Source organism: Eucyclogobius newberryi, unplaced genomic scaffold (assembly GCF_026437365.1).
Source record: "Eucyclogobius newberryi isolate DKJ021-1_F unplaced genomic scaffold, fEucNew1.0.hap1 SCAF_15, whole genome shotgun sequence".
Classification (NCBI taxonomy): Eukaryota; Metazoa; Chordata; class Actinopteri; order Gobiiformes; family Gobiidae; genus Eucyclogobius; species Eucyclogobius newberryi.
Genome location: NW_027315779.1, coordinates 23,846,164 through 23,858,451, shown reverse-complemented (window position 1 = coordinate 23,858,451; position 12,288 = coordinate 23,846,164). Strand labels below are relative to the sequence as shown.

The 12,288-nt window shown below is 41.2% G+C and overlaps 1 protein-coding gene across 4 annotated transcripts in view; it reads right to left on the bottom strand.

The window, feature by feature from the left end:
* ntm (neurotrimin) overlaps positions 1–9,898 on the bottom strand; it is a 199,866-nt gene extending 189,968 nt beyond the window's left edge. For all 4 annotated transcript variants that reach the window (XM_072446885.1, XM_072446886.1, XM_072446887.1 and 1 more), the window contains exon 1: positions 9,509–9,898. In XM_072446885.1, the coding sequence (XP_072302986.1) occupies positions 9,509–9,678 (170 nt within the window). In that variant the 5' untranslated portion in view covers positions 9,679–9,898. The remainder of the gene's footprint in view (positions 1–9,508) is intronic.
* Positions 9,899–12,288: the final 2,390 nt, after the last annotated feature.

Genomic DNA, 12,288 nt, shown 5'->3' with positions numbered 1-12,288 from the left:
GGTGCTGGAATAGGTGCGCGTGAGAGGAGCTCTTTGATGCGGAAAAAGCTAAGAAGTGTGTATGGTAACGTTAAAAGTGAAAAGTGCAGGTCATGTCAATGTGTCTTATGAATAAAATACCAAACAGAAGACAGGTACACACTTTTTTAGATGTTTGGAGTGAAGGAGAGCTGTCTGAGGTGCTGAAAAAGATCCATTTTGTGGGATTTTATTGGAGGAATTGAAAGCAGCACGGAATTGCAGGCGGTGTTGGATGAGGAAAATGTCATGGAATTAGACATACACCCGATGCTATTCCTTAACACATTGAGAACACAATTCAACTTAGAATATGAAACGACACAGAAACATCAGACATTTGTATGGCATGCATGGGAGAAAACGCGGGGACTGTGTCAGCCAGGCCGTTATAAGGAGCCTGGCTGACCCTCCTGCGTCTCACCCCCGCGTCTCACACCGTTTTTTCCCATGCTGGTTGGTTTTATTAGATATTCTGGAATAGGCGGGTCACATTTCTCATTGGTCAGCCTCACATCGAGGCACTTGGTATTTTTCCGTAGAGATCAAGCCTTGGGTAAACATTACCCAGACTCCTCTGGGTTATCACCCCCCCTCGGGTAAACATCCTTTGGCCATCTTTATGATACCTTCACAAACAAATGCAGTTTGTCACACACCCGTTCTTCTCTTAGACTAATGATGCAGATAAAATATCACTATTATGCAGATAAAATACATCACAGAAATATACTCATATATTCACATTTTATCACATTTCCCTCCTGTTTATCAAAGCATTAGTCTACTGTATCATATGCCAAACACATTATTCTTTTCAGTTTTCAACATGTCTTTCATATTGGTGTTAAAATGACACTTTTACACACAAAAAGTTTATGCACATTTCTCAACATTGAACACACTTCTTTTCTCTCGGCCCACAACATTTCTACAGCATTACTGTCCTAAATTTTGAGTCAGATTGGTCAATCTCTGTAATTTGACGAACAGACAATTTATCTTATCTATAATTTGGTGCGGTGTGATGGGAAATATAGAAGTACAAGCGGAAAGCCCTTAAACCCACTGCTCTCTGGTCAGTCAGTTCTCGTCAGGGACCTCTCTGGACACCCCAATAGAATCAAATACGTAGTATCAGGTGCTACTGGGACCAGACTGTCCACTAACCTCTCGACCTTGACCCTGCGGTATGGTTCTGGATGAAGCTGATCTTTGTTATGACCATGGCTGGCCACAAAAGGGATACATAGGCACAACGTCCCACAAGTGTCCCCACATCACCATACGTCCTCTCTTGGTTCCTTAAGAGACCTCCTCCCGCTGCTCGCTTCGGTCACACCTATGACACATATGAACTGGTACATTTCCCATCTCAATTCATAATCTCATTAACATTACATGTAGTTATGTTGTAGCAGATAAAAAACTCTCTTAGTTAGTGCAAACAACTGTGGCTGTGGTGTAATATGCCATTGTGTTTCTTCAGCTACTGTCATGTCAATTGTACATTGTACATTATACATTACACATCATGCATTTCATAACCTTTCAAGTTGATCACTTATTTTCTTCCCTCTATATTCCATTAACCGGTATACACAGTTGTGTATGTTGATCGATTGTCCCGATTGTCCCGATTGTCCCGATTGTCCCGATTGTCCCGATTGTCCCGTGCATAATACAGGTGTTCAGCACCCATATTATCGTCATCGCTTGTGATGATGATAACTGTTGATTCTTTTTCCACAGAGTATGGTACTCTGCGCACCGTAGCCTCTGGCTCTCGTTCAGCATAGCAGAGTATAGTACTTTGCGTACTGTAGAATCTGTCTCCCGTCCATTGTAGCAGAGTATCGTACTCTACCGTAGATTCTGGACAAAACTCATACAAACGAAGTCCTGCGTCTGCGATGTTATGGATCTGCCGCTGTGTTGTCCAGACATTTCTCAACATTTCCCATGAGAGCACCCATGTTCTCGTCCCTCCAATGGTCGGTGTGAGGACGACACGGTGTGGCTCCGTCCACTTTGCTCCGTCCACCTGGCTCGTTTCTGTAAACACCACATCTCCAACACGTTCTCTGCTGCGGTGATAAACAAAGTCTTTTCGACAATTCAGTGCATTTCAAACAGTTTTCTTGTTTACAATTTTTTTTTAGTAATTATTGATTCGGAATATTTGTTTACACGTACATCCCTCCATTTGATAAATGGCTTTGCCCATTTCTCAAACTTCTACACAATTCTACATTTAAACAAAATTCAATAATCCAGATAGTTTACAACGTTCACTAATCCAGGATGTAATCAAGGAAGAGATGGAATTGCGTCTGTCACTCCACTCCGCAATGGCACCTCTTGACCTTTCACAGTTCAGTGGTCACATCCCTGGCTGAGCCCCCCTTCCACGGCGCTGGGCCCCCACCCTGTGTGTCTGTAATCCGTCTATGTGTCTGTTATTCGACACTGCCCTAACCTGTTTTACCACCATTTGTTTCAAACTCCAAATGTTTAAAAATCTAAATGTTTCAAACTCTAAAAGTTTCAAACTCTAAATGTTTGGTCTCCACGTGTGCGCGCTTATGTGTGTGTGTGTATGTGTGTGCAATACAAATACATCAAACAATAATAATTGTCTCAATAATTCCCCCGTTGAGCTGGCCATAAGGGTCAGTTCACAACTTAGAATTCTTCACATAATTTCACATATCCTCTGTGGGTGTGGCCTGAATAAAATCACCCATCTAATGTAATATGTGCTAATCTTCTATATGTGCTTCAGGTGAGTTCCAAACTCAATCTCTCACACCTGCTCATGTGGTGCTTTACAAACATTGTGTATTAGTTTGTTCTAGCAAGTCTATATGTGTATAACAATCAAAATGATCCTAAACCTTCCCCTTGTACATAAGGCACATCATTTTGTATCAACCCTTTTTTCCCCTTGTCTCTCTCTCTGTCTTCCTCTCGCAACGGAGGAAACACCCATTTCCAAATTTCTAAACCTGCTTTTTCTTTCTCTCTTTTCACTTACTCTTACCCTCACTTGTAACCTGCTTTTACTTTCTCTTTGCTGCTGATATAAGTATCAGACGCTGCATCCCCTGGGATTCCAGTTAGTTATCTTTAAAATATCCCTGTCATTCTGCTTCTAAACTCATGCATTGATTACCCATCCCCCTGTTTAGTTTTCACTATCTTCAGGTAATCTGCGGGTCTCATAAAATTTATTCTTCTGCATTACACTCCTCCCCCCGGGTCCGTCCTGACTCCGTCCTGAGTCCTGTAATGTTAAGTTCCTGTTATCACTGGTTTTCATAACTTCTATAGCGTCTAAATTTAGATGATATTGTCTAATTTAAATCTATTCAATTCTTGATTGAATCTCAACAATCCTTCAGGTATTTACTTTAGAATGTCAAATTCTTTCCCTGTTAATTTTAACTTTTCCTATTACCCATCACGTCAACCCCCCCTGAGGTGGTGTTGCTGTTAATTGTCACTGTGATACGTAAAGATAACGGCATCTGCTCCATCCTGAGTCCTCTCCAGATTCTTTGCCAGTCAATAGCCCCTGTTATCTCTGGCTATCTTTATGACTTGGTGTCCTGTTGTCTTTAGTTAATAAACACATGTATGTCCCATGTCCCCCCACTTCTGCGTCAATTGCCCTAGTTAATGACCCATTCATGTCTTTCCTGGGAGGACATTGGACGTCACTATTTAACTTATTCCCTCGCTTACGTCTACATGCAATACGAGGTTTCCTCATGATAATACAAATAAATAAGTTACTGATATAACTTTTACTATCACTTTACTTACTACTCATTCTACTCCTATGTCCAAAAACATCAGTAGTCACCCATTTACCCATATTATCACTTCCCAGGCCTGTGCCTGTATTTGATCCTAAATTTAAAAACACTTCTGTCTTTTCGTCCTGTACTTTCATCTAGTCATGCATTATGGTTACATAATAAGTCCAAAAGATAATTTTGTCAAGTCCAAAAATAAAACAAAACAAAACGTAGGTTTGTTCTGTGCACACAAAAAACACGATACCGTAAAAACACAACTTTTGTCTTCTATGTCGGGGACAGGAAGTGTCCTGTCTGTGATCACATTCCCCAAAAAATTGGCCATCTATAAAAATCTGAATTCATCTTCATCTCTTATCAAGTTTAATAAAATCTTTATAATTGACTGTTGTCAATCAAACAAAACCCTTAAGTTGTTCTACAGAGCTCTCAAATACTAAAATTTAAAACCAGCTGAGTTTAGTTTTACTTATTTCATCAGTTCAGAGCGTCCTCTGAGCTGCTTTCCCCCAATTCTCCTGCCTTGTTGACCCCCCTTATCTCCCCCTCTCTGCCACGTCATCTGAGCACACTGGAAGTCTCCCTCCAAAATCCTCTTATGACTTTTCCTTTGTCTTTTTACAGTTTGGGGTGATAATTCTGGCATTATGTGGTCTTGGTCGTCTGAGAGAAATGCTACTTGCTTTACAGTCACGTCATATCTCAAGCTTCTAGTAGAATTTCTTATTGATTTTCCACCGGAGATAATGCTAGGTGTTTAAAGATTCACCCGTGACTGCAAATTTTAGATCTCTCAGAATAACGCCTTGTGACCCTTGTATGATTAATTGTGATTCTCACACTCGTTAGTGAATCACTTATTAATCCTCATTCACACATTCACACTTCTCTCTTACTTACTTCGCTCGTGCACAGCGCTTACATTCACACATATTTCCTCAGTAATATTAAACTGGGTATTTCCTCAGTAATACCTAAACTGGGTATTTCCTCAGTAATACCTAAACTGCGTATTTCCTCAGTAATATGAAACTGGGTATTTCCTCAGTAATACCTAACTGCCTTGCTTTATGTGAGAAACTTATCTCGTCCATAAGCCTACAATATTTTTCCAGTAAATATCAAACTAATGCATAAAACGTTTCATGGCTAACTCTTTTTCACACACAAAATTTTGTCTGACCTTCTTTGTCGCCTGTGTTCTCCTGCTGCTTCGAAACGACGCGCTCTCCTCGCGGAGAATGAGGTGCGATGGGCGGCCACGGGAAAAGTGGACTTCCTTTAGCTGTGCACAGACTTCACCGATTCACCCATCAATCTCCGCGAAGGGGCTGCTTGTCATCCGGCTCGAAGGACCAGAAAATGTCATGGAATTAGACATACACCCGATGCTATTCCTTAACACATTGAGAACACAATTCAACTTAGAATATGAAACGACACAGAAACATCAGACATTTGTGTGGCATGCATGGGAGAAAACGCGGGGACTGTGTCAGCCAGGCCGTTGTAAGGAGCCTGGCTGACCCTCCTGCGTCTCACCCCCGCGTCTCACACCGTTTTTTCTCATGCTGGTTGGTTTTATTAGATATTCTGGAATAGGCGGGTTACATTTCTCATTGGTCAGCCTCACATCGAGGCACTTGGTATTTTTCCGTAGAGATCAAGCCTTGGGTAAACATTACCCAGACTCCTCTGGGTTATCACCCCCCCTCGGGTAAACATCCTTTGGCCATCTTTATGATACCTTCACAAACAAATGCAGTTTGTCACACACCCGTTCTTCTCTTAGACTAATGATGCAGATAAAATATCACTATTATGCAGATAAAATACATCACAGAAATATACTCATATATTCACATTTTATCACAGTAAGTTGTGTGGTATCAGTTTGTGGTGAAAGCGGACGAGGGAAATAAAATGTTTAAGATTCTGGGATGAGTAAAATATTGTGTTAGTCTCATCAAGTATACAAGGAATAAGGAGTATTTGCTTACAATTTCCGTACAAACAATATACAGTTCATGTAAATTATACTGAAAAAAGTGCCTTACAGGTGCCGTGTGTAACTTTTCATGCGAAGTTCCACCAACTGCTTGCTTATGTTATTGCTTTGCCAACAATGGTATTAAGCATATCTATCAGAGCAAAGTGCTGCCCGGTGGTCAATCGGTTAAGGCACAGCACACCTACGCCGGGCTCCAAGTGCAGCCGGCCGCAGTGTGTTTGAATCCTGATTCGAATCCCTTCTCCTTCATCCCCCATTTCACGCAGTCTTTCATGTCTAATAAAGCCTATGGGCCAAATATCTTAAAAAAAACTAAATAAAATGAGAGCAAAAAGAGACAGAAACCTCCAGCGTAATCTCTCAAATAAAGTGATAGTTCTGCTCTTTTGTGGTTAGGTTTATGGTTCATTTATCTTTTGTGAAATACTTCAACCTCATCCATGATATTTAGAGGCACATTTTAGCACATTCCTGAGGCACGAATATCGTCTGAATATTGTTATTGAGATTAAAATGTTTCTATTAGTTTTTGTCTATCATTAATTCATCTTCTACACCTAGTTCACGGGTGACTGGTACATCCTGGACAGGGGACAGCTCATCACAGAGACAAAGACGCACAGACCATCAGTCACTCTCACATTCACTCAGGGCAATGTACAGTTGCCAATTGATCTAACACGTGTTTTTGACCGGTGGGAGGAACCCGGCGAGAACCCACGCTAACATGGGAAGGACATGCAGACTCCACCCAGATGTTGGTCTGGCTCGGGAATCAAAACCGCTCTTCACAATAAGAATGGATTTTTTTCAGTGCGTCGTGTGGAACATTTCAGGCAAAACTTTAACATCTCAACATTTCAAAACAAGATGGTGATAGAAACCCGACGAGAAAAGTGACATAATGCATATATAATTGCACATATCACATATCAGGCTAGTAAAGACTATAATCGTCAACACAAAGTTATAGTACTTTCTTTATGTTTCCATGTGATCTTAGGGTTCTGATAAAGCTCAAGATCATTTTAGAATTGTTTAGGAAAGGTCACTGTTTGTCCTGTTTATGTGATTTGTTTAAGTGTCTGGTCTAGATACTTGTTTTAATATTGATTATTTTTTTGTTTTTTGCTACTTTTGACAAGCCTAAACTCAATACAATAACCTAACTGTGGTGGTTATGTGATTGATCTAAAATGGATCTGTCCATGGTGCTGAAAAGGTGTTGCTCGCACAAACATCTAATAAATCTAGCTTTTATTTTAACCAATGCCTGTTTCTTGCTTCTCAAAGCTGCACTGGATACTTGATTAAAAAAAAAATCTAATTTGAACTTTTTATGAATTCAGTTTCTGAATTGGTTAAGCTTTTGAAAGACCACTTCAAAAGTTTAACCAATTTCCTTTGACTCTCTTACACACCAAATGTTTTTTCTTTTTTTTGGCCAACAAGGCACCTGTTACATTGTCTGGCTGTGGCTGACACTCATCACTTTGATCCTATTACACTGAAATCCCAATTATGAAGCGCTTTTTCATTAAGGAGGACTTATAATCCACTGAGGGGAATTAATTACTGTTAAAAGTAGACTATTATATGAGTTTCTTCTTGTAGTTTAGTGTATGTGATGGCGAGTCTGTATAGATCAGCGCTGGTTGTGTAAAATAGTTAGACACAAAGGGCAATTATGCAGATGGTTTAGCAAAACAAAATGTTTATTAAATGTATTGGCACCATAATTGTCCATTAATTGCACTGTTATATATAGTGCATGTCTTGTTTATTTCAATATCCAAATGAATGCAAAATAAAGTTCATATAAAATGTTGTTCAGGGGTTGGTGTAATTATTTACAGTCTTAAAGTGGTTTGTGGTGTAATAAGTCATCTGGACATTGTTTTTGAAATCGAGACGTTTTGACTGCCATACAGATGTCTTTTTCAATCTGAAGGTACTGGTCTGTGTTCATTGCCAAAAGGTGACATAGCTTGTTACTTGTTTATCCTTTCTACCGTTTTATGATGTAATTCTGAGCATTACACGTATTAAGGGGGAAAAAAGCAGCTGCTAACTGTGATCTAATTACTCAATTTTAAAGCTTAAAGATTACAGCATTACATTAAAAGGTATTCTGATTACCCTTGCTTTGTAACTAGTAACAGCCCAACACTGAACATATGGAGGCTTTAAAGGTACGTGTTCTATCTCTTTAGGGAAAATATCATTGTTATTGTAGTAATAAGTAGCAGCTACAGCTACCATTATAATTATGTCAGCCCAATTTACAGTCTACTTATAATATCATATATATGTACCCCACCTAAGGCCCAAAGTCACTGGGATAGGCTCCAGTCACCCGCAACCCCTAACGGGAAAAAGCGGTAGAAAATGAATGAATAAATAATACAAGATATATATATTTTTTGTCGAAAGAAGAAAAGGACAGTTTCAACTTAATAACAGTAACTTAACGTATATAACTTAATGCAAGTATAGCCTATTAGAAGGAGCAGTACTTTGTCAACACTATTATCATATTCTTAAAGTATATTGCATACTAAAAGAACAGTACAAGACATTTGCACAGCCATTGATATTACACAAGTAAATATTCAACAAGCATAACCAACAGCAAGCAATATAGCATCAACAACACCAAAAAGCACTGTCCACACACCCCGTATTATGTGCCCTTTCCTGTCCCGTCCCGTCCTGTCCCGCCCTGTCCTGTTCTGTCCAGACCTGTCCTGCCCTGTCCCGTCCTGTTCTGTCCAGACCTGTCCCGTCCTGTTCCGTCCTGTTCTGTCCAGACCTGTCCTGCCCTGTCCCGTCCTGTTCTGTCCAGACCTGTCCCGTCCTGTTCCGTCCTGTTCTGTCCAGACCTGTCCCGTCCTGTTCCGTCCTGCCCTGTCCCGTCCTGTCCTGTTCTGTCCAGATCTGTCCCGTCCTGCCCTGTTCCGTCCTGCCCAGTCCTGTCCTGTCCTGCCCTGTTCCGTCCTGTTCTGTCCTGCCCTGTCCCGTCCTGTCCTGTGCCGTCCTGTCCTGCCCTGTCCCATCCAACCCTGTCCTGTCCTGCCCACCACACATCACCTTATCAGCGCTAAAAGCTAAAGAGGCACATTTCTTCTGCCGAGTTGTTATTACCCCTGCTGGGTTTACGTTTCCCGACAGCCCTTGAAGGCATTGTAAATCCCTCTATGTCCAGTAAGCCCGCGAGGGGGCAGGAGGAGGGGAAAGGTCACCGCAGACAATCTTCCATCTTGAGGAATTGCAAGTCAATCCATCTTCGCGCCCTCAACCATTATTTATGTATTGATTTATTTATTTTTTCCAGACATAACACACTTGCACGCCTCCTTACAACAACTTAAGTCAGATCCTGCTCCTAAACTCCATGCTGCGCAGATACATGTCTGTTTGCTGTGAGTTGCGCCTCGTCAGAAAACAATTAAAAGCCGCTAAATCTCTGGTCAGCAGCTGCTCAAGATTAGTTCTGCGCGCTTGAATTGCGCCTAATCCGATACAAGCCCACCACCAAGACCCTAACTTAATTCCTGCCACGTCGCAATTCCAAATAAATGACTTTAAAGTGCAGCGTTAAAGTTTGTAAGCACGACCAAGAGCCAGCGGGAAATAGAATAACGGTGCGTCTTACCTGAGAGAGACGGTCTCTCCTTGGCGCGCGGTGATGTTGTCCATGACTTTGTTGTCGGACTGAGCATCTCCTTGGCTGCGGACTGACCCTGCAGGCACAAGAACCAAAATCCTCAGGGAGAGAAGAAAAGAGAATTTGGAAAACGCGACCAAGCATCCCCTGACGGACATCGTCTCCGCAAAAAGCCTTTACGCGGCTCAAAAAAGAAAAAAAAACAAAACAAGAAAAGCGAAACAATCCTGCACTCCGCTCCGCGACGAGTCACTACTGTTCGCCCCCGGTGGAAGGTGAGTTCACCCCCGGTACATTAGTCTTCTTTAATCCCAATCTGTTTCGTCGGGTGAGCGCGTGGACGCACGGGAGAGACGCGCTCGACCCTTGCGCTGCCTGTCGGGGGGTGAGAGCCAATGCGCACCGCCGCTTAAAGCACAGAGGGAGGATTAAAAACTGCCGCTTCGTATTCCTTGCAAGTTTGAGCTGGAAGCTGGAAGCACGAGCCCCGTCTTACTGGTGCGCGAGGAGGCGGGGGAGACGTGACACGAGGCGCATAGTCCGCGGAGAAGAGAGACGCAAGACGCGCAAGCACCAGTGTGCCATGATTTGCATCGCTGTCAATGAGTTTGTGTGTGTGCGTGCGTGCGTGCGTGCGTGCGTGCGTGTGTGTGTGTGTGTGTGTGCGTGTGTGTGTGTGTGTGTGTGTGTGTGCAGACGTGCGTGCGTGTGTCTGCATAGGCATTAGAGGCTGTTTGTTTGCGTCCGCGCACGTCACACTCCTGTCCAAGACTTTATAAGACACCGCAAGAACCAGACAGGATCAACTTAAAAGTGGAGATGTGTGAATGTGAGGATTGTAGAAGAAACTGGGGTTGGTTGTGACACTTTTTACTCAAGAGCAAATTGTTCATCATCAGAACAAGTCATTCATACATGAAATTACAGTTTGAAGCCTTGGTAACGCTACCGTTTGTATTATAAGTTATTTGCCGTTAAAGACAACAACTTTGATTATGACAACTTGCCACATAAGGTAAGTTGTCACAATGGGGCTGTCACATCTTTTTGTTTAGGTTTTCTGGTAAGACACTGTTTAAACAAAAAAAAAAGATTAAGATTAAGCAATAACTAAATTTTAAAGTACTTTTCATCATCATATCATGCTGCTAACTATGAATCTGCACAATTGATTTAATATTTACTCTGTACAATGAAGGCATTCTCTCAGTGTTGTAAAGGCTTGTAAAGGCTGTGTTGCTTCTATGTCTGTAACAACTTCACTACAACATTATGAGCCATCATTTATGTTCAACCAGGCCCAAATGACTTTTTGACACAGTTTGAGAAAGCAAACACATGGCCTTAACTTGAAAGCTAAAAGATGGCAGAATTCAAAGCCTTGCGCTCTGGCTTTTAACTGGATATACCATTTTGTGTGACTATAAAAATGTGACAACCAACCCCTTTCTACTTTGCATTTCTTCAGGTTTGGATCAAAAGGGTATTTCTGTATTTGCAAAAACAGATTTGCAAAATGTGTCACAAATCTACCATCTTTTACATATTATTAATAACAATATAGCTGAGGGGATTAGCTCAAGAGCGGGTGGAATAATATCTGTATTGCACTAAAATAGATGTGACTTTTGAAAACAGTGCCAGAAAAATAGTAAATTGTAAGCTGTGAACATTTCCAACGCTTTTGGAAATGTACGTGTCAAATACAGAGCACTGAAATCAGATTGTTCCCTTAAACTTAGTATAAATTGGTCCTATTTGGGCAAAGTACAGGGGCACAGCACTTTATATTTGAAGGAAATTCTCAAAGTGCTTTAGGTAAAAACAACAAAACACCATTGGATTAAGGAAGCAAATAAAATATGGAAATGTGCCCACGGGACTAAAAAACAGGGTGATTGTGTTAAAACTTCTTTTACTTGTAGATGTCAGACGGCGCTATTTTCCTGCTTCTAACTGTAGTAATTGAGATAAGTTACACCAGAACAAGTAACTTTGTACTTTCCTTCTTCCTTCTTTTTTTATGAAATAAGAGTATAATCACATACAAAAGCATTTTACATTGCCAAATATTAAAAAAGAGCGAGGGTTTCTCAGGAGGGTTATCTTCGGGTCCATGTTGGCAAATGTTGCAAGGCTGGTTTTCCGCTCAGAGACAGCAGGGGGCGACAATAATACATTTCACCATCACAGGGACTTGCAAAGACGTTCAATAAGGTAAAAAAATGTAACTTAGTTCTGCTTTAAAATAAGTCTTACTTGTGAGTGTATTCCCTTCTGTACCCCTATTTGTCTGATTTGCCTAAGGCGTACAGCTCGAAATAAATCAAAGACAGTGCCATAACCTGTGTCAACAGCTGACAAAACACTCTGAAGATGATTGGGAGGGAGCATTCATACTTTTCAAGTTTGAAAAACCAACTGTCTCTGATCTGAAAAAAGAACCTTTTAAAATAAAAAGAAAAATACATGTATGAATTAATTTGGACAAAGATTGACCTGTATAATATGTGATAGCACTTCATTCATCATTTGTGCCATTTTAAGTCTACTGAGGGCCTATTTTATCCACAACAAATCACTGCTACCTCTGAGTGTTCTGATCAAGTGAAATTGTTACCTACTCGCCCGTTCCTACCACTGACAAACTTGTGCCTCATTTGAATCCACTGGGCCTTTGCCACAGCGTGTGTCAGACCCACTCCGCCTCTCACTGTGCAATCAATGTTTGATTACAGATTTCATTTCAACAGGCCCCGGGCTTTCTG